Source organism: Pelodiscus sinensis, chromosome 15, assembly GCF_049634645.1.
Source record: "Pelodiscus sinensis isolate JC-2024 chromosome 15, ASM4963464v1, whole genome shotgun sequence".
Taxonomy (NCBI): domain Eukaryota; kingdom Metazoa; phylum Chordata; order Testudines; family Trionychidae; genus Pelodiscus; species Pelodiscus sinensis.
The window spans coordinates 38,523,611-38,543,839 of record NC_134725.1 but is presented as its reverse complement, the minus strand read 5'-3'; the positions used below and the strand labels follow the sequence as shown (position 1 = coordinate 38,543,839).

At 45.0% G+C, this 20,229-nt stretch overlaps 1 protein-coding gene across 8 annotated transcripts in view; it reads right to left on the bottom strand.

Annotated features, from left to right (window-relative positions):
* GRK3 (G protein-coupled receptor kinase 3) overlaps positions 1-20,229 on the bottom strand; it is a 196,940-nt gene that overhangs the window by 99,131 nt on the left and 77,580 nt on the right. For 7 of the 8 annotated variants that reach the window (XR_012896033.1, XM_075898873.1, XM_075898875.1 and 4 more), the window contains one exon: positions 5,336-5,409. The exons of the other annotated variant lie outside the window; for it this stretch is intronic. Coding sequence is in view for 6 of the 7 variants with exons in the window: in XM_075898873.1 (XP_075754988.1) it covers positions 5,336-5,409 (74 nt within the window). In the remaining variant the exon portion in view is untranslated. The remainder of the gene's footprint in view (positions 1-5,335; positions 5,410-20,229) is intronic. 8 annotated transcript variants of the gene reach the window in all.

Sequence of the window (20,229 nt, the reverse complement as noted above, 5' to 3'; positions counted from 1 at the left end):
AGTCTAGACAAGACTGAGTTAATATGTGCCGTTACGGAATATTATTTAAAGAAACTGATTGTAGATGTGACTGCTTTCTCTTTTAGGCTACGTCTATACCGCGCTATCTTACGCAAGAAAACATGCAAATGAGGCAAAGCAGTGACTATTGCCACACCTCATTTGCATACTTAATGAGCTGCCATTTTGAGCAAGGGGCTTTTGCACAAGAGCCGTTCTACCGCTTTTTTTCAGGCAAAACAGCTCTTGCACAAGAGGGGGTTGTTGCGCAAAAAGGAGCAGTGTAGATGGGCCCTTTTTGCACAAAAGCCCCTTGCACAAAATTCACCGCTTCGCTTCATTTGCATATTTTCTTGCACAAGAGAGCGCAGTATAGACGTAGCCTTGATGTCTTACTTCTTATCAAGTTAGTTGGCAGGTAGGAATAAGAGATCCTCCGGAAAAGGGCTTTATTCCGGAGGATCACGCCAGTCTAGATGCTTTTTTCCGGCTTTTCCCCAAGCCAGAAAAAAAGCGGCGGACATGTTTATTTAAATCCCACGGGGGATATTTAAATCCCCTGCGGATTTCCCTATTCCAAACTTGGAAATTAGCATGTCTCTTCCGGAGAAGGGGCCAGTCTAGATGTAGCCCCCAAATTTCTTGAAGACAAATTGTGATATTCAGAATATTTTATATCAGTCCTTCCTTTAGATCTCAGCCAATTACTGATGGCTAGATTAAGAGGTATATGGAGATAGCTGACTCTTCCTTTGCATTTTAATAATAATACAAGTAATTAAATGTATATCAAAATTTTATACATCTCTCTCTAATAATACATCACGTGTCCTCTTAGAATATAAAGGCATTAAAATGTAGGGACTATGTCAGTCTTCCCATGCATATACAGGCAGTCCCCGGGTTACGTACAAGATAGGGAATGTAGGTTTGTTCTTAAGTTGAATTTGTATGTAAGTCGGAACTGGTACATATTGTACCCCAGGTGTCCCCGATTCAGCCGCTGCTGAAACTGACCAGCGGCTGACTACAGGAAGCCCAAGGCAGAGCTGCTCTGCTCCGGGCTTCCTGGAATTAGCCGCTGATCAGTTTCAGCAGCAGCTGAATCTGGACACCTGGGGCAGAGCAGCAGGGGCGCTGCCGGGTAGGTCCCCACAGTGCCGCACCTCGGTGCTGTGGGACCAACCCGGCAGCCCTTCAGATGCTCTACCCCAGGCATCCTGATTCTGCCGCTGCTGAAATTGACCAGCGGTGAGAAAAGTTTGGTCTGCTGGGGGGGGGGGGCATGCACTAGCTGCGCCCCCCCACCTCCCAGCAGACCAAGCTTTTCTCGCCGCGGAGGATGGGGGCAGCAGGACCGCGGAGACGCGCCGCAGTCCCGCCGCCCGCGTCCTCCGTGGCTTTGCTCCGCGTCTCCCTAGTCTCCTTCGCCCCCCCCCCCCCCCCCAGCAGACCAGGGAGATGCGGAGCGGCTTTTCTCGCCGCGGAGGACGCGGGCGGCGGGACTGCCGCGGTGCGTCTCGGCGGTCTGCTGAGGGGGGACTGCCTGTACTCAATTAACAGCTGGCACAATGAGGTCAGATACTGGTGGGTGCCCCTGAGTGTACTATCAAATAAATACTAAATAATAAGATATGCACATACAACTTAATGATGTCAATAGAAATTGCGCATGCATATTTGAAGAAAGAATGTTCCCTCTATATCCAAGTTCTAGAAGAAGTTGCTCTTTAAAAAAAAAAAGTGTTTCAATCAATTTTTTAAAGGATACAAAGATCCTACTGTACTAAAAGTCAAGCATGTAGCTTGCTTTCAGTTTCAGATTTAGTACAAGTCACAGTATTCAGAAACAGGTGGAAATATTTGGCTTCAGTATAGTACATACAGTAACTTCACCACACATTCAGGAAAAAAGGGATTCATATACAGGCAGTCCTCGGGTTACGTACAAGATAGGGACTGTAGGTTTGTTCTTAAGTTGAATTTGTATGTAAGTCGGAACTGGTGTCCAGATTCAGCCGCTGCTGAAACTGACCAGCGGCTGACTACAGGAAGCCCGAGGCAGAGTTGCTCTGCCCCGGGCTTCCTGGAATCAGCCGCTGATCACTTTCAACAGTGGCTGAATCTGGACTCCTGGGACAGAGCAGCTGGGGTGCTGCCAGGTTGGTCCCCACAGCGCGAGGTATGGCGCTGCGGGGACCAACCCGGCAGCACCCCAGCTGCTCTACCACAGGCGTCCCGAGAAAAGCCTAGTCTACTTCCTGTAGTCAGCCGCTGGTCAGTTTCAGCAGCGGCTGATTTGGGGACGCCTGGGGCAGAGCAGCTGGGGTGCTGCCGGGTTGGTCCAGTAGCGCCGAGAGCGGCGTTGCGGGACCAACCGGCAGCGCCCCAGCTGCTCTACCACAGGCGTCCCGAGAAAAGCCTGGTCTGCTGGGGGGCGCACTAGCTGCGCCCCCCAGCAGAACAGGGAGACGCAGGCGGTGGGACCGAGACGCGCCACGGTCCCGCCGCCCAGGTCCTCCGCGGCTTTGCGCTGCATCTCTCTGGTCTGCTGGGCCCCTCCCCCCCCCCAGCAGACCAGGGAGACGCGGAGCAAAGCCGCGGAGGGACCTGGGCAGGGGGACCGCCCAGACGTGCCGCGTTCCCGCCGCCCGGGTCCTCCGCGGCTTTGCTCCGCATCTCCCTGGTCTACTGGGGGAGGTCCCCAGCAGACCAGGGAGCCGCGGAGCAAAGCCGCGGAGGACCCGGGCGGCGGGACCGCCCAGACGCGCCGCGGTCCCATGGCCCGGGTCCTCCGCGGATTTGTTCCGCGGCTCCCTGGTCTGCTGGGGAGATGCGGAGCAGCTTTTCTCACCCCGGAGGACGCGGGCGGTGGGACCGTGGCGCATCTGGGCAGTCCCGCTGCCCGCGTCCTATGGGCCAGAAAAGCCCCGTTCGTAAGTACGGATCCAACGTAAGTCGGATCCGCGTAACCCGGGGACTGCCTGTATCTAAGTTACTGCAATCAAAAATCATGGTTTGTCCCTCCCATTAGCTTGCTGGTATTTTTAAAATCTTTTTTGGGTGATGAATCTGACAATGATAATATGATTAAGTTTCAGCCAATGTGTTTTTTCTTACATTATCATCTTCATCAGCCAAAAGCCAGCACACCCTATTGGCATCATGAAACTGAAGACCAAATACCCTCAACATGTCTTCAGGCAAAGGAATCTCTTACAACTGCACTTCTAATTTTCTATTAATCCGCTGTTACAGAAACACAAGAAGATTAATAAAAAGACTAAGTCTCAATATGTACAGTTATCTAGCTATATATTTTAGGAATGTGCATCTATCTCTCTGTCCATGAGTCTATTTGTTAAAGGACATCTCCCAAATGGTAAGAGCTAGGACCACTAATTTGGTATGCAGCTTCCTCTTACCCCAACTTAAAGCAAGGTCAGGGTTTTATTGTGCTAGGACAATGGGATGTGCCTGGAATCAGATTGTTTTCTGTCACATGGAAAAGGAGAAGTTGATCAGATGAATAGCTACACCGCAAAATAATCACAGGGGGTGGCCATACCAGCAAGAGAGTGGCCAACTGAAGCCAAAGTTAGCTGGAACCCTCCCTAAGCCTCTCTTCTCACAGCGCTGGACTTCTCCCTAAACCTCTCCCCTCAGCCACAGCACCAGATGAGTGTGAGAGCCCTGCCAGCCCCAGCCACACCACCACAGTCCCCCAATAGCACCGCTGGCGCTGGGCAGTACAGGCCCAGCAACCTCACCACCCAAGGAGATGCCAGGGCTGGGCAGCACAGGCCCAACCTTTCCCCCCATTGACTCTAGGGAGACCAGGAATCCTGGTCCCACCCCACACCTCCTCCCCCGAGAAGAGCCTGGGGGGAGGGCAAGCAGTCCTTCCCCATCCCTGCCCCCTTCCCTGCAAACAGCCACTGGGGAAGCCAGGCAGCTCAGTCCTGGCTGTAAGGAGCCACCCCCGATGAGCAGCCACTGGAGGGACCAAGCTGGCTGCATGGCCAGGAAGTGACCCTAGTAAGCACCTCTGCCAGTTTCCTCCCAACCTCTTGCCCTGAGCCCACGTCCTGCACCCCCTACCCTGAGTCCTATACCTCCGATCCCCTGCCATCAATCTCCCCAGAGCTCCCATCTTCTGTCCTGACTGCTGTACTCCTGAAACCCTACTCTGAGCCTCCACAAGTACCCAGGTAATGTCGGGTAAATACTATAGTCTATTATATTTAAGTTTGTGCATTTGTCTGTCTGTCTATAAGACTGTTTGTTCAAAAAATCCTAAATAGTAAGAGCTAGGACAATCAAATTTGATATGCAGCTTCCTCCTATTATAAATTAAAACTTTTCAAGAACAGTTACACTCCTAAATGACCACAGGGATGAAGCAAGAACCCCAAACCTAGGGATCTCCCACTTGCCAGCCAGAAAGGCCTCTGCCCCTCCTCTGGCCTGGCCCTAGAGAGTAGCTGGTAGTTAGCTGGGGCTAGTACAGCCCCCGCCACCCTAGGCCAGCCCTGGGGTGTAACTCCTGCTGCCCCCTCTACCCCGAGCTGCATGGCCCCAGGGAGCAGTCACCATCTGGGCAACGAAGTCCCAGAGAGCTGTCTCAGGGAGTGTCCAGCAGCTGTTACCACCATGTGCCCTGGGCCCCCCCACATGTCGCAACACCCTGCCCTGAGCCCTTGCTCACCCACTAACCATGAATCCTGCACTTCCCCAAGCCTCTGTCCTGTCCCCTGAATTCCCCATATTCCTGGGCCCCTGCCCTGAAGGGCCCAAGCAACATTGGACTAATCTTCTAGTAGCAAATAACTGCACATATGGAACAAACGACAGCAAAATAATTTCTGCTTTCATTATTTCATTTTGTCCTGTTTAAATGTGTGATCATTTTCAATGTGATACCAAAGAAATAATTGTAATCACCTTAAAAGCACATACAATTTAAAATTGTACAAACCCCTCCCCCCACAATTAAATGAAATACTTTTTCTAACATTTTATTTCAAAGGGCCTCTTATATACGTTTAAAAGGCTAGCACTGTAATTGTAAGATACAAATGTTACACATCTAAGGCATCATTTCTTATGAATTATTAATCTAGTTAAGGAAACTGAAATATATCAGAACAATGCATATCAGAATACAACCCACTTTTCTTCCACTTCACCTTGTCCAGTCCCACAAATATGCTCTTCCTACCAAGCCCCTCACTACCATACACACACACACACACACACACACACACGTCCCTGGTAATCGAGTAATTACATTTATAATAAACAACCCCCAAATAGAAGATAAAAGGTTTCTTACCTCCTCATAAAATTTCAGTTGAGGGACTGCTTCATCAATTTCATTCATACAATAATCTTTAAAAAGCAAAAATCCTAAAACAAATAAAAAATATTTTAGAGAGGAAAACCTGAATTAACACGGTCACTTCCAGACATGATATAAAGTAACCAATCTTCTTCTGGAATTTTCTTGCACCTCTGTAAGTACTGATAATGCCTGCAGTATATTAATTACCAGGGCTCGCCAAGCAGCAGCAAGCTCCACTTGCCAGCCGCACGGTTTTGCACGATTCTGCGCTCTGCGCATGCGCAGATCATTCTGCGTATGCACAGATCACTCTGCGCCAGTTCTTCCAGGTTGTAATCTACTTGCCCCGGGCAAGTAGATTACATTATTTGTCGAGCCCTGTTAATTACAATTATTTAATCCCTGTATAGTATTTTGAAAATGTTTAGTAATATACATGCACTGCTATTAAATTACTCCCCCTGGGTTGCATTAAAATGTATACAGTCTGAACCTCTCTAATCTAGCACTCTCTGGTCTGGCAACATCTATAGTCTGGCATGATTTTAATTAACCAGATGTCTGCTTATCATGGGTGTAGCCAAATTTCCTGCCATTCCATAAAGTTTGTTTACAGCCGTCTCAGAGTACACCTACATAGCAGTGTTATTTCAGAATAATTGACGTTATTCCAAAATAACATAGTCTGTGTCTACACTACAAACAGTTATTTCAACATAATGTCAAAATAATGTTAAGCTGGAGGACTTCTTATTCCAATTCCTGTAACCCTCATTTCACAAGGAGTAAGGGAAGTCAGAGGAAGAGTGCTCTTTCTTGGACTTCCTGCTGAGTATACAGCACCAAAAGCCGAAATAAGCTATTTCAATTTAAGCTATGTAATTGACGTAGCTCAAGTTGAATAGCTTATTTCGGCATTAGCCCTGCTGAGCAGACAGGCCGACAGTGTTCTGTGCTGTTATTTAGTTCTAATTTTATCCCTAAATGTCTCTTCTAACAGCCCAGTAACAGAAGTATTGATAATGCTGCTAGACAATATTGACCTCCCGTGGCCCGGCAAATTCTCTGGTTCAACACGAGTCAGATCCTGAGGGCACCAAACTAGAGAGGTTCAACCAGTAAAATATTCACATTATACACTGGAATTTTTCATGCCTGGTCTCTGACCAAAGGTGATTTTTTTTCAGAAACCTTGAATAAAATCCATCTCTGAGTTTTCCACAAATGAAGGAAATTAGATATATTTTCCATTTTAAACAATCTAAACTAAATTTTATAGTAATAAAAAGGTGAGCCGCCCTTTTCTAAACTACTAATGCTTAGATCATTTGTACCCAATATTTCAAATACATTTCATAAACGACATATAACATTATTTTCAAAAACACTTGTAAAGACTTGAAAACATAACAACTGCAATCTGTCTTATGATCTGATTTCCAAGATATGATGTTGAACATAGTGATTTCTCACCAGCAGTGTTCAAGCATATTGTTTTTATGTATGCCTGAGCTGATCTCTGCTACCCGGAACTATCTTTTTACTTAGCTTAACGCAGATCTCTATTACCATAACTGATTTCTGTAATTATCATCAAGACTTTTAGAGCTGTAAATGTGCATGCTTTCAGCTCATTTTAGCAACCAATGTCTTTTTCCTTACATACACTTAGTACTCACTGAAATCATAAACAATGACAGATATAGTGATGAAATACTAAGGTATAGTTGAACAGGTTGTGACGCTGACAGACCAACTCATATAAAAGCAATATGCCAGTTCACTTGTTTGTGAATATCATAATAATACTGAGAGTAGTATGTATTCAAACTAATTCACTGGTATGCTAATAAAAATCAATAGAGATGTTGACTGTATTGCTTTCATATGTCTATATCCTGTACTTACTTAACCTTAAATCAAAGGTGTGTGTTACTATTGTCAGCTGACGGTCAGGGCAGTGTGTGTGTGTGTGTGCTGAGAAGAGGTTTAACATCCGTGACTTTACTGCTAGGACCGGGGTCCCGTCGCAGAAGGCAGCCAACAAACTGACAAATGCCCTGGGCCTATAGGAAGAGCCTATTACATCTCAGAGTTTAGCTGCTAGAATACAAGATCCCTTCGCAGCAGGCAGTCTAGGAAAGACTGAGAGATGCCCCAACGGATCTATCACCTGGGAGTGACACAAATCCAAACGCCCAAGCTCTTCCTATACCTGTCCCTTATGACTGGCTGAAGTTCTTTTAAATTGTGCTTGGTTCTGTTATAGCAACTGAAGGAGTCAGGTTAAAAACTTAAACAGATACAGGTTTATTAAAAAGACTTATAAAAGCATATGGTTACAATGGCTATTGCTCTCTTTCTTAACTGCTAGCAAATATAGATCTTAAAAATGGTTACAAAGAAAATAAAGATAGAAAATAGAAATAATGGTACCAAGTGACAGCTTAATCTTTAACGAGCTCTAAGTCTATGTGTACACTTAAGACAAAGGACCACATCCAGGTACAATTTTTACCCCCTTCTGTGCCTCTCAACTCCAGCGGGTCAAGCCAGGGCCAGTCCCTCAATTCCCAGGAAAGACGAATACGAGGTGGGCGTCCCCTTGGAACCTCGGGAGGTCAAACACCTAACCCGACCAGCAGATAGATGGTAGACACTCAGAGTAAATGTGCTGCTGGACTCATCTTTATACCCCTGGGGCCCCGTATCCTCTCTCTTATCTAAGATGCCAAATTGTACTGGTCTGTTTTTGTGACACCAGTTCTTACAAGCAAGTTTCAAGTTAATTTACACTTGCAAGAGAGATAACTAAATTGTGAGTACTAGACATTTTTTACTGGGCGAGAGATTCCTCCCCCCACGGACAGCTGTGTGTTCGTATCAATATGGGATTAAGCCAAGGGCACTCCTCAGCAGCCTCTTGGTCAGCAATTGGCGTATCTCTGTTTACAGCCATTCACGGTCACAGCAGCCTGGGCCTTCTGCTCTGTGTGCCCTATATGCTCCAGGCAAGCAAAAATGGATGTTATAGGGGGGTTCCTGTCTGGCTACAACTATTAAGAGGATAATTTATTTGGTGTGTAAACTTCCTGAAAACCAATAAATGTTACCTGTATTGCTTTCACTTATCTAGTTTTATAGTAATATAATGGCAAACAATTGCATAACATATATCACTAACTAAATTACTCATCAAAGAAATTTTGTGAATACTAAAGGGCTTAAGGACTTTAGCAAACATGCTAATTTCAAAGCAAGTGGTCACTAAGGTGGGTACCTGAGGTCAAAGACTAAAGGGACATTCTTCATCAGGGATCAGAATCTATAACTGCTGATTTAAGGGAATAATCCTATATCTCTGGGCTGATGGATTCTACCAGAGAGGAATACTGAGCAACTAGACAGAGATTCTTAGAGCCATTCTAGGTAACTCTGAGAGATTTATGGAAAACTGACAGATTACTACATCTTTGTTACTATTTTGGGCTTCCACACTTGGACTCATCTGTTAATATATTATTTACCTGATTTCATCCCCATAATTCTTATTTCTTTTCATATCGAATACATCTTTTGTTTCTTTACTGAAGAATTGGCTACACCAACAAAGTTCTTGAAGTAAGATCACAGGCATCCACTGACTTGAGGTAAGTGATTGGCCCTTTGGGGCTGGGAGTAACCTAATATGTGGTGATTTTTGGTTTTAATAACATTTCATCATAAAGTCCAATTTGTCTGGGTGGTTATATAGGCTGGAGAGCTTAAAGGGACTGTCCATGGCTATGGTATGGCTAATATTTGTTGCTGATTTGGTGAAATCTAATTATAGAATATACCATCACTTGGGCAGTGTCTGTCCCGTTTCCCCAACAGTCTGAACTAAGAGTAGCACTCAGTTGTGAGCCACTCCAGACAGCATGCCACAGCATTAGGTTATTTTTGCTCATGATGATAATTTATAATGTTGCCAGTCTGGTGCATCTGAGTGGCACAAGACTATTGAAACAGTATCTTAAAAAATTGTATTGTGCTACAGATTGAGGAGCTGGTCCTCTTTACCAGGTCAAATGCCATTCCTGTAAGGCCATTTTTCTATATAAGTTCTTTCCCCATTATATCATATATGAACTTTTTTGGGGAGTAGGAAAGTTGTCTGGAAATTGATATAAATTACTTATAAGTTTTTCTATTTCCTAAATGTATAAATGCTACCATTGTCAGAAACTATGATAGAGATGGTTAGGGTTAATGATCAGAGCCAGGGGTCACAACCAGAATCAGGAGTCCAGGGGGAATTGGAGCATGTCTGGAACTGACCATGGACCAGGAACCAGACCAGAGCAGATTAAGGCAGGAGGGATTCTTGCCATTGTCAGGCAGGAGAGTTTGCCAACTCTGCTGTGATGTTGAGCAGACTGAGCTGCTGTTCTTCCTGTGAAGTTCACGTACCTGCTCTGAGAGTCACCACACCAATTCCTGGCTTGCAGATGTTTAAAGCAGCTTTTTAGAAAATATGAGGAGCATAATATCTGACTTGACTGTATTGTATCATGGAAGAGTAGACAATTAAAACTGGTTCTGACCTCTAAATATGTTAGAAAAGATTAGTTGCTAAATAGCTGGCTAGCAGTTTCTATTTCATGGCTTTCCCTGTCTTTAAAGCTCTCTGGTTTGCAATGGAAGTCACTGGCAAGGGAAAGTAACTTATTTTTTCTTTAGTTCTATCCCAAAGCCATAGAACAGCTTTAGGATGTGTATACATTTCTAGAGGGCATGATTTTTTATAAATCTATGATAGCCTCGCAATTTCTATATTGGCAACATTTTTTTGTTCAATTAAAGAAACTTTATTTGGCTGGGTTGGAAAGTCCATACACTGCTTTGATATGATTGGCTTGAAAGTAGTACAGCACATTTGGAATAGTTAGTTAACATCTTTAATGGGTCTGTACAAAGTATCTTCACTCTTTTTTTTCACCCTCTTTCAAGTGCAGTATTAGTTTATGTAACTAGTGGGGGAGAGGTTGTTTTACAAAAAGAACACAGTTAAGGAGTGCAAATATATAAAATAACAAAAAGACAAGAACATAGAAAGAACAGTTAATTGTGGATTACCACAATTTTTATTAGAGATAGTGAAAAGACAATCTTTCCACATTATACAGTGGACTAAGGCTTTTCCATTTGTAACCACAGAAAGAGTTTAGAAGGGGATCAGCTAGCTTTAGTGATCCAGCAAATCCAGGATAACAATAAAAATAGCTCACATGAAAACTTACCAGTTAATGTTAACCAATAGGACTGGAGCTGCCTGGGAGGGAGAGGCATTTCAGCCTAGTGGCGGAGCAACCCCCTTCTCCACTTGTCTCCCCTTTAATCAGCAAACTAGCTGAACAATATGTTTAACCAATTAGACAATTAAATGGGATTTTATATCCCTAATGAAAACACAGATAAAAATAACAGCTTGCTTTAAAAAATTTGTTTAAAGGATCCACAGATTTATAGTACAGTTCACACATTATTACACACAATACCAAAAATACTTATATAGAAGAAAATTCTCCAACACCCCAGGATCAAGCTCCAGCAGCAATTAATATAGAAATAGAAAAAAATGCACATTTATAACTAGATGAATCAGCACTAAATTAAAATGAGTTAATTCTCTTGAGAAAGAACAGAACTTAATCTTCATAGAACAGTGGTTCCCTACCTCTGGTCGCAGGCCGCAGACTTTTGGCTGCTTGGCCACAGTGGCTCTGGGGGCTGCGGCACACCTGCTCCCACCATGGCTAATGAGAGAGTCGTGTACTGTCCTGCCACTCAGCCAACCAGTGCCAAGCAGGGGAAGGGTCTCCTCCCATATGTGAAAGAATGCTTTGCTGCATGTCAGGAGGGCCATGCAGAGCCCAGCACGAAAACCTTAGAGGAGCCACAGCCTGGGCAGCAGCACTCGACTGGCAGCTGGGAGGCAGCCCAGGGTTGGGAGGGGTGGGGAGCCAGGCACTGGGGATTTTTAGCAGTGGGGCTAGTACTAGAGAGCTCTAAGGGGTGGGGGGAGGGCTCTAAGAGACAGGAGGCTAACACTGTGGGACACTGGGGCATCCAGGGTGGGGAATTGGCACCACAGGGCTCTGGAGGGGCAGGGCTAGTAGTGGAGAGGCTATGGAGGCAGGGCTGGCACTGGGGGGGCTCTGGGGATGGGGTTAATATTGGAGACTGGGGGCTGGCACTGGGAGGAGCTCTGGGGGAGTTGGGTGCAGTGGGGTTCTGGAAACAGGAGGTTTCACTGGGGGGGGTCTGGTGGTGGGGAGCTCTAAGGGACAGGACGTAGCACTGCAGGGCTCTGAGGTTGGGAGGCTGGCATGAGGGAAGTAGGTGCAGGAGACTCTGGGGTCAGTGGCTGGCACTGGGGTGTTGTGAAGGAGTGGGGGAGCTCTAGGGGTTAGGACTAGCCGGGGAGGGAGAGAGAGATCTGGGGGCCAGGGCTTTTGGTGAACTGGCAACATTATATTTGCATGTTTCCATAATCATTATTTGAATAATGAACATGCAAATATGCAAATTAAATGTTACCTGTCTACCAAAAGTTTGTAAATGGGTTTGCTGGTCCCCGCTATAAAAAAGGTTAGGAACCACTGTCATAGGAGACTGAAGTAGAGAACAGTGTTTGCCCCCAGTTTAATTCAGTTTCCAGTTACCTAAATTATTCTGAAATTTTCAAAAGTATGACTTAGCCTACAGTCCATTTTCTAGCAACTTAAGAACTTACTTTCAATGAAAGACATTGGGACAGATGCCAAAGTTAATTTAAGGACTTCTGAAAATTTTAAGTATCCTAATTAGCATTTTTTAAAGTGTAATATGAAGACCAAAGATATAACATAAGGAATCTTACTGAGTTTCACTAGGTGTATACTGGTCAAGGCTAACAGAAAGCCAATTTGATCATCATGGGGAATGAACCCTGGGAATTATATTCAACTTCACAGCTTTGAGTCTCAAGGTTGTGTGTCAGTTATAGTTGTTAAAGTCATGCTTCAACAGAGGTGGGCAATAATTTATGATGGGGGGGCACTCCAAGAATTTTGTAAGTGGTCAAGGGCTGCACTCTCCTATAATACTAATGGAGGAGGTGTGGGGTCTGAGATAGAGATGTTAAATATTAGTTAACTGAATAGTTGATAAGCCTCATGAGATTTCATCAGTTAATTGACTATTCTATAGTCCCCTTGGGGTGGGGTCGGCATCCACTGTATCAGAGGCAGCAGCGGGGGTGCCAGGTGGGAACTGGTCTATGAGAGGAGCCAGTTTAAAAACCAGATCTCCTCACGGACCGGTTAACTGTTGCCTTGTGCTGCTGCTTCTGAGAAAGAGGCAGCAGCGTGGGGTGGCAGCAGTCTCTGTCTAGGGCGGGTCTGAGCTCCCAGACCTGGCGCAAGCCAGAACTGAACTGGGCTGTCTGCCCACCCAGCTCTTAATACATTTGAAATGCAAAGCTGAAACAGGGGTAGATCCTGGACCCAGTGTGAGCCACCTCTTAGCCAAGCTGCTGGACAGCCTGCTAATAATTTACTGGCAGGAAGAGGGAAATGAGTGTAGTCTATAGCATTAACCTGTAAGCTTTTGCTTATCAGTTAATCGACTACACTATTACATCCCTAGTCTGAGATGGCTGTTGGGTGCAAAAGGGCGCTTGGGGTAAGGTATTGGGGTGCAGGAGGGAGTGTGGGGTCTGAAAGGGAGTTTGGTTAAAAAAAAGTGGTTGTGATCTGGGGCACTGGACTGGAGTACAGGGGTTTGGGCTGTGACCTAAGAGAAAGCATTGGGGTGCAGAAGTTTAGGATGTGATCTAGAGCAGGAGGGGGTTATGACCTGAGGCAGGGTATTAGGGTACAGGAAGGGACACAGGGGTTTGGATAGGGACCTGGGCCAGGAGACTGGGATGCATTAGGGGGTGCAGGTGTTTGGGTTGTGACTTAGGGCAGAAAAGGATTGTGATCTGGGGCAGTGTTTGAGGTGCCAGATCTAGGAGGGGATGGGGGAGCAGAAAGTTTGGATTATGGGGAGCAGGGGAGCAGAGCATTGGGGATGGGAGGAGTTGGAGTGCCAGACGCAGGCTCTGGTCAGGAAACTTACATGGGTCACTCCTAGCCAGCAGCCCGTCACATTTCTGAGGCAGCCTGCCTACTGGACTGCCCCGCCCTGGCACAGGTTGCGGGGGGTCATGTGTATATGTGAATACCTAAGAGCCGGAGAAAAGAGGGTTGTGGTTCTTCGTGTGCTGCCTGTTATTCAAACGGGCAGCTCCCTTTGGCCAGAACCAACCAATGGGACCATGTGGGGGGCAAGAGCAGCACATGAAGCCTTCCCCCTTTCAAATCCGGGCTCAGTTGTGAAAGAGAAATGGTCATGGCAGCCACTTTTCTGAGCAGGTAGGGCGAGGTAAGCAGGGCTGTCTGGGCTCTTTGCTGTGTTCGCGGGCCAGATCTGCTGGCTTGGTGGACTTCATCCAGCCCACGGGCCATATTTTGCCCAACTCTGTGCTAAAGTAACACCACAAACCCCAGACTAGCACATCTACTTTATTTACTCATTTTATCTGACACATGGGCCAATTTTAATCACACTGAAGTCAAACCTATTTTGCTACTGACTTCAATGGAGACAAAACCTCATAAAAATGTAACACCAGATGAAAAACTGAGAACCAAGGAACTGAGTAATTTAATTAACAGTGCTGCTAAAATATGACTGAAGTTTAACCTGGCCTCTGAAACTAATTGCAATGCTGCTAATGTATTTAGATTATCACTTTATGCCCATGAGAAAGGCACAGGAGAGCGAGAGATCAAGAGAAAGGCAGCTCCTAAAGATGCATCAAGCAGAAAAAGAAAAGCCTGATTTGTAGTGTAGAAAGCTAAGACTACTATATCAATCTACAGCAGCAGCACTGAGGAGGGTGTATTCTCCCACGGACAAATATCTAACTGCTTTTAACATCAAAGAGAGTTTCGCACTCCAATCTGAATGGACGCTAGCAAACAGTTTTAAGAACAAGAACAATTAACACAAAATAATTATTTGACTCATGTCACAGGTAATGGAACAAACCTTAATGTGGCGAGGAGTCCTGTGGCACCTTATAGACAAACCCAAGAAAGAAACCAACAGAACACCACTGGCCATCACCTATAGTCCTCAGCTAAAACCTCTCCAACGCATCATTAGTGATCTACAACCCATCCTGGACAATGATCCCTTACTTTCACAGGCCTTGGGAGGCAGGCCAGTTCTCACCCACAGACAACCCGCCAACCTGAAGCATATTCTCACCAGCAACTATATACCACACCATAATAACTCTAACTCAGGAACCAATCCATGCAACAAATCTCGGTGCCAACTCTGCCCACATATATACACCAGCAGCACCATCACAGGACCTAACCAGATCAGCCATACCATCACTGGTTCATTCTCCTGCACATCTACTAATGTAATATATGCCATCATGTGCCAACAATGCCCCTCTGCTATATACATCGGCCAAACTGGAGAGTCCCTACGTAAAAGAATAAATGGACACAAATCAGATATTAGGCATGGCAACATATAAAAACCTGTAGGGGAACACTTCAATCTCCCTGGACACACAAATGCAGATCTAAAGGTAGCCATCCTGCAGCAAAAAAACTTCAGGACCAGACTTCAAAGAGAAACTGCTGAGCTACAGTTCATCTTCAAGTTTGACACAATCAAATCAGGATTAAACAAAGACTGTGAATGGCTTGCTAACTACAAAAGCAGCTTCTCCTCTCTTGGTATTCACATCTCCAGATCAGCTACTAGAAGTGGGCCTCATCGTCCCTGATTGGATCCATCCTGATTCTGGCTGTAACCCAGAATTATGTAACTAACCTCAATGCCCATGTGTTATCAATGTTGCAAATGATTATGTAGCAACAAGTTATGTAACCATATGATTGAATATAACTGTAACCACTGTGTAAGGAAGAGTGTAATGTAACTTGTGCACCCTTGGGAAAAGAGAACTGTGTAAAGATCAAGAAAAGTCTGTATGCCCAGTATATTTGATATATGTCAATCAACTGTCTTATATCTGTAAAGGTGATTTCTCAAAATGGCTGCCAAAACTCCATTCTGAGTGAATTCTATTATCTGGCATCCATCACTGGTCTGGTTTATGTCACGTACCACACGTCCCACAGGTATGCCAGTTACCTGTTAAGATTTGAATATAATGGGATGTGTGGTATGATGTGTCAACCAATTAATTTAAAACTATGCTAATATAGCATCCTTTAATAACCAATCACCTGTATTTGTTTTCTGAGCTGTTATCCAATCAGTTTAAAGAAGCATCATCCTGCAACCAATCAGTTTAAACCACGGAACTCATGAATATTCACGAACCCAGGCTATTTAAGCCTCTGCCACGCAGCAGCTGTTGTTGCGTCGGGCTGCTCCGGGTTCGTTGGGTTCCGTCGGGTCTTAGGTCTTAGGCTAGGCTAGGGAGTGAATGAGGTCCAAGTCTTTGTCCTAGGTTTTGGTATGAGAGAGGTCTAATTAGTCTTTTAGGCATAGCTGGGCGGAAGGCTCATGCTATCCTACCATTTAGGCTTAAATTAGCTTAGTTAGCATAGGTTTTAGATTAGATTTAGATATCATCTTCATGTCTGTCCGGCAGGCAGTGTCGGTTTGAAGCATTTCGGCCGTCTTCGAGTCTGTTCGGCGGGTGCGTCGCGATTAGTTTAGGTTTTATTTTAGAATAGCTTAGAATAGGAACAGAGTCTACTACCACCGATCCTGCTGCTCCGAAGTGCGGAGAAGAGGAGCCGAAGGCCAGAGGCTTCATGGAAGATGAACCAACCGCCGCCGCACTCAATCTACACTTCGAGGGATCTCCTTGGTAGTTCCTCGCCTGAGGCTCTAAAACAGCCAAAGGCTAGAAGGTCACCAAGCGTCAGGATCGTCCGCCGAGGGACGCCTAGCTGTTCCTCACCTGAGGACCTAATGGACCAACGGCTCGAGGTCGCTAGCACCACCACCATCGTCCGAGCACCGATAGACTCTGTAAGTAGGTATAGGGACCTTGGAGGGACTGCCTCTCAAGGTCCATGTAGTATAAAAGGGGACTGCCCCCTATAAGTTTAATCGAGGTATACAGGCAGTCCCCGGGTTACGTACAAGATAGGGACTGTAGGTTTGTTCTTAAGTTGAATTTGTATGTAAGTCGGAACTGGTACATATTGTAGGGGAAACTCTAGCCAAACATTTTTTTTAGTTTTGGATAGCATAGGGAAAGGTTAACTCCCCTCTAATGTTTGTTTTGCTGTCTGTTCCCCTGTTCAGAAGATTTCACATCTATTTCTGTCCCTGTGACAAACTCAGGACTAAACAGCTCTGCACCGTGCTTTGAGCTAATAGCTTTATTTCCACACACCACCCAGGGTTCTAGGAGGAGGGTCCTTTTTTTGCTAACACAATGAGGCCAGCACTTTGTTTGTTTTGGTGGAGTCTTTGTTTGCCCAGGGAGCCCAGCATGTATAGGGGGAGGAGGGGCGGAGAGGCTGCTTTTGTCTGCTGTTCGGCAGCCTGTTGCTCAGGGGAGGGGGCAGCCTGTTGCTGGCAGGGGAGTGGGGGGGGCAGCGGGCGTGGGGAGGCACTTTTCCTCTGCCCGGCAGCTCTGCGGGACCCCAGTCGGAGCCGGCCCGAGGAGGAGGAGGATCCTAGGACCCAGGTGAGCGAGCCCCGGGAATGCTGCTGCGCATGTGCGGGAGTTGCCTCACCCCGTTCGTATCTAGGGATCCGACGTAAGTCGGATCCACGTAAGTCGGGGACTGCCTGTATACTGTTAAATTTGTTGTAAATAATATAGTCTTGTGGTTCAAATTTAATTATCGTGTTAAGTTTTTATTGGTGCGACACCCTCTGAGATAAACAATCTCCAGGTGATTAGATACTGGTGGACACCTCGCACCTGAGATACCATCCCGTAGCGGATGAGCCCAGTTACTATGTAACTGTCCGGAGAGCTAGTTTCCATAGCTCCTCTGAATCTGTTAAATTTGGTAACATGGCCTGCATATTTATACCTGCCTCTGGATATTTCCACTACATGCATCTGACGAAGTGGGTCTTTGCCTACGAAAGCTTATGCCCCAATACTTTGGTTAGTCTATAAGGTGCCACAGGACTCCTCGCCGCTTTTGCAGATTCAGACTCACACGACTAGCCCTCTGATACTTGAAACCCTAATGTGGTATACTACAGTGCATAACTATGTTTGAAACTAGTTTCTTTATTATAGCAATAGATGGCAGCAAAGGCTACAGTTGGCCCTGTAGCTTGGCAACTCATAAGTTTTCCTAGTTCCTGAGCACCTCAACGTGATGGCAGTATTGTCTCAGTCAGAGACAAAATCAGCCTCTTTAAATCACAAACATTTTACTAGAAAAGTCTTCTAATTTCTAGAAGTTTCAAATGTGAGATCCAAAGGTAACAGTCTTTATGTTCAAACTTGTTTCTTTTTAACATTCTTCATGTCCTCATTAAATAAGAGAGTGGAGTAATCACAAATACATCTTATTATTTAAAACTTTGTTTATCTTTGAACAATAGAAAACAACTGATAGAATTTCCAGAATTAACTATGAAATATTTATGTAGCTCATGGTGAAAAGATGGGAAAATCGTATGGTACAGAAGAATGCTAATTTTACATGGAAAAGAATGTAAACAAAAAAAACCTGTAAAGTTGATCTGATATTAGCTCTGATATCAAAGCAGTATTTGTCCTTCTCTGTAAAGCAACAATACACAACTCCTTTGAGAGCACAAAAGTTTCTTTTTTCTCTTTTCCAGAAAACAGGCTGACCAAAGGATCAGATTCAATTTAAATATGTTTTCAGTTTTATTCTCAATGCAGAGTTGAGACTTAACTAATAGCTGATTACCAAATTATATTTTAATTAAATATTTTGAGTTAAGCAACCTTTAAATACATTTCCTTCCTTTTTCAAAATAAAATACCTTGTTGCAACTTACAACAAAGTAATTTTTAAGTTACTTACAATCAGAATTATAACAGAAATGCTAACACAACTTAAAAGCATGCTGTTAACATGAAACATAATTAGACAAATTGAAAATTCAAAATAAGAAGAGACATTAATTTAGAAACATGAACAGGAATCTTTCAACATTCAATTGTGTAGTTTTAGAATTAAAATCACCAATAATCCCTAGCAAAAAAAAGCCATAAAGCCTATATGCTATGACTATTAGATTTTTGTTTTCACTCACGATCTCTTCAGGAAAATATCCACCACTCTCCCACTTACCATATAAAAGCAAATAGGATGAGCCTCCTCAAACAGTGCATTTATTCTATTTCTGTATCACATTAAACACTTTCATAATGTTGCTTTTCTACGTAAGCTAGAGATGTAAGCATCTACTCAAGTAGTCAAGTCACTACTTGACTACAGGCAACCCCCAACTTACGATTGCCTGACCTATGACCCCCCAGATTTACTGCCGCCCTGCTCCGGAAGCCATGGGGCCACTTACTGCCCAGCACAGTCGCTGGACACATCAGGGAGCCATTTGTGCTGCGCCATTTGCACCACTGGCTCCAGGAGACTATAACTCCCAGGAGGCTAAACGGGCCAGGAACGGAATCCCCATTCATAACATTGCCCCTATGGGCAATAAGGATTCAACTTACTACAGTTCTCCAGGAACCAATTAGGTCGTAAGTGCAGAGGTCACCTGTACTCGCAACCCCTCCCCTTGCTGCCTCTATCAGAGCAGCAAGGATAGGGGAAAGCATGAGCCGGTGCTGGGGGGAGCCAGCTTAAAAGCTGGTCCTCCACCCCTCACCCCAGAACTGTTTCAACAGTGCACAGGGCAGCAGGGAGATCTAGGGGAAGCAGAGCTGCAACGGTCCCGGAGCTGGTCCAAGCCAGGACTCAGCTATGGGAGCCCAGCTACAGGAGCCACCCTGTGCCACGGCTCTGCATTTTAAATGTAGTAAGAGCTGCCCAGGACTGCTGAGGTCCGGAACTGCTGAGTCCTGGATCGCGCACGCTCCCTCTGCCTTTTAAATGTAGTAAGAGCCATAGTTGTGCGGTTGACTTGAAGATATAAATTGCCTCCAAACTGGAAATAGTTGTGGATGAAGACAAAGTCTCAGAGCTCTGTAACCAGATACGTAGTGGCGTCATTAGGGATAGAGTTCTTTACATCAACATTCCACATGAAAATGGATTACTGGCTGTCAGGAACACTATCCCTGATGATGTCACTGCACACCTGGTTACAGAGCTCCTATAAGCCCCCACAATATGCCAACATCTTTATGGCTGACCTTGGACATTTCCTCAGCTCTCGCCCCCTAGTACTCTTGCTCTACTTATGCTCCATTGATGACATTTTTTTCATATAGAACCATGAAGAATTTCATAGAGATTTCCACCCCACCATCAACCTTAGCGTGGACCAGTCCACACAAGAGATGCACTTTCTTCACACTACAGTACAATTACACAACGGACACATTTCCACCTCTTTATACCGGAAACCTACCGACTCTTACACTTATCAACATGCCTCTAGTTTCCATCCAAGACACATGTCCCAATCAATTGTTTACAACCAAGCTCTAAGATACAACCAGATTTGCTGCAATCCCACAGACAGAGACAAATACCTAGAGGATTTATATAAAGCATTCTTAAAACTGAAATACCCACCTAGAGAAGTGAAAAAACAGAACAGAGCCAGACAAGTACCCAAACATCAGCTACTTCAAGATAGGCCCAACAAAGAAAACAACAGGACATCACTTGTCA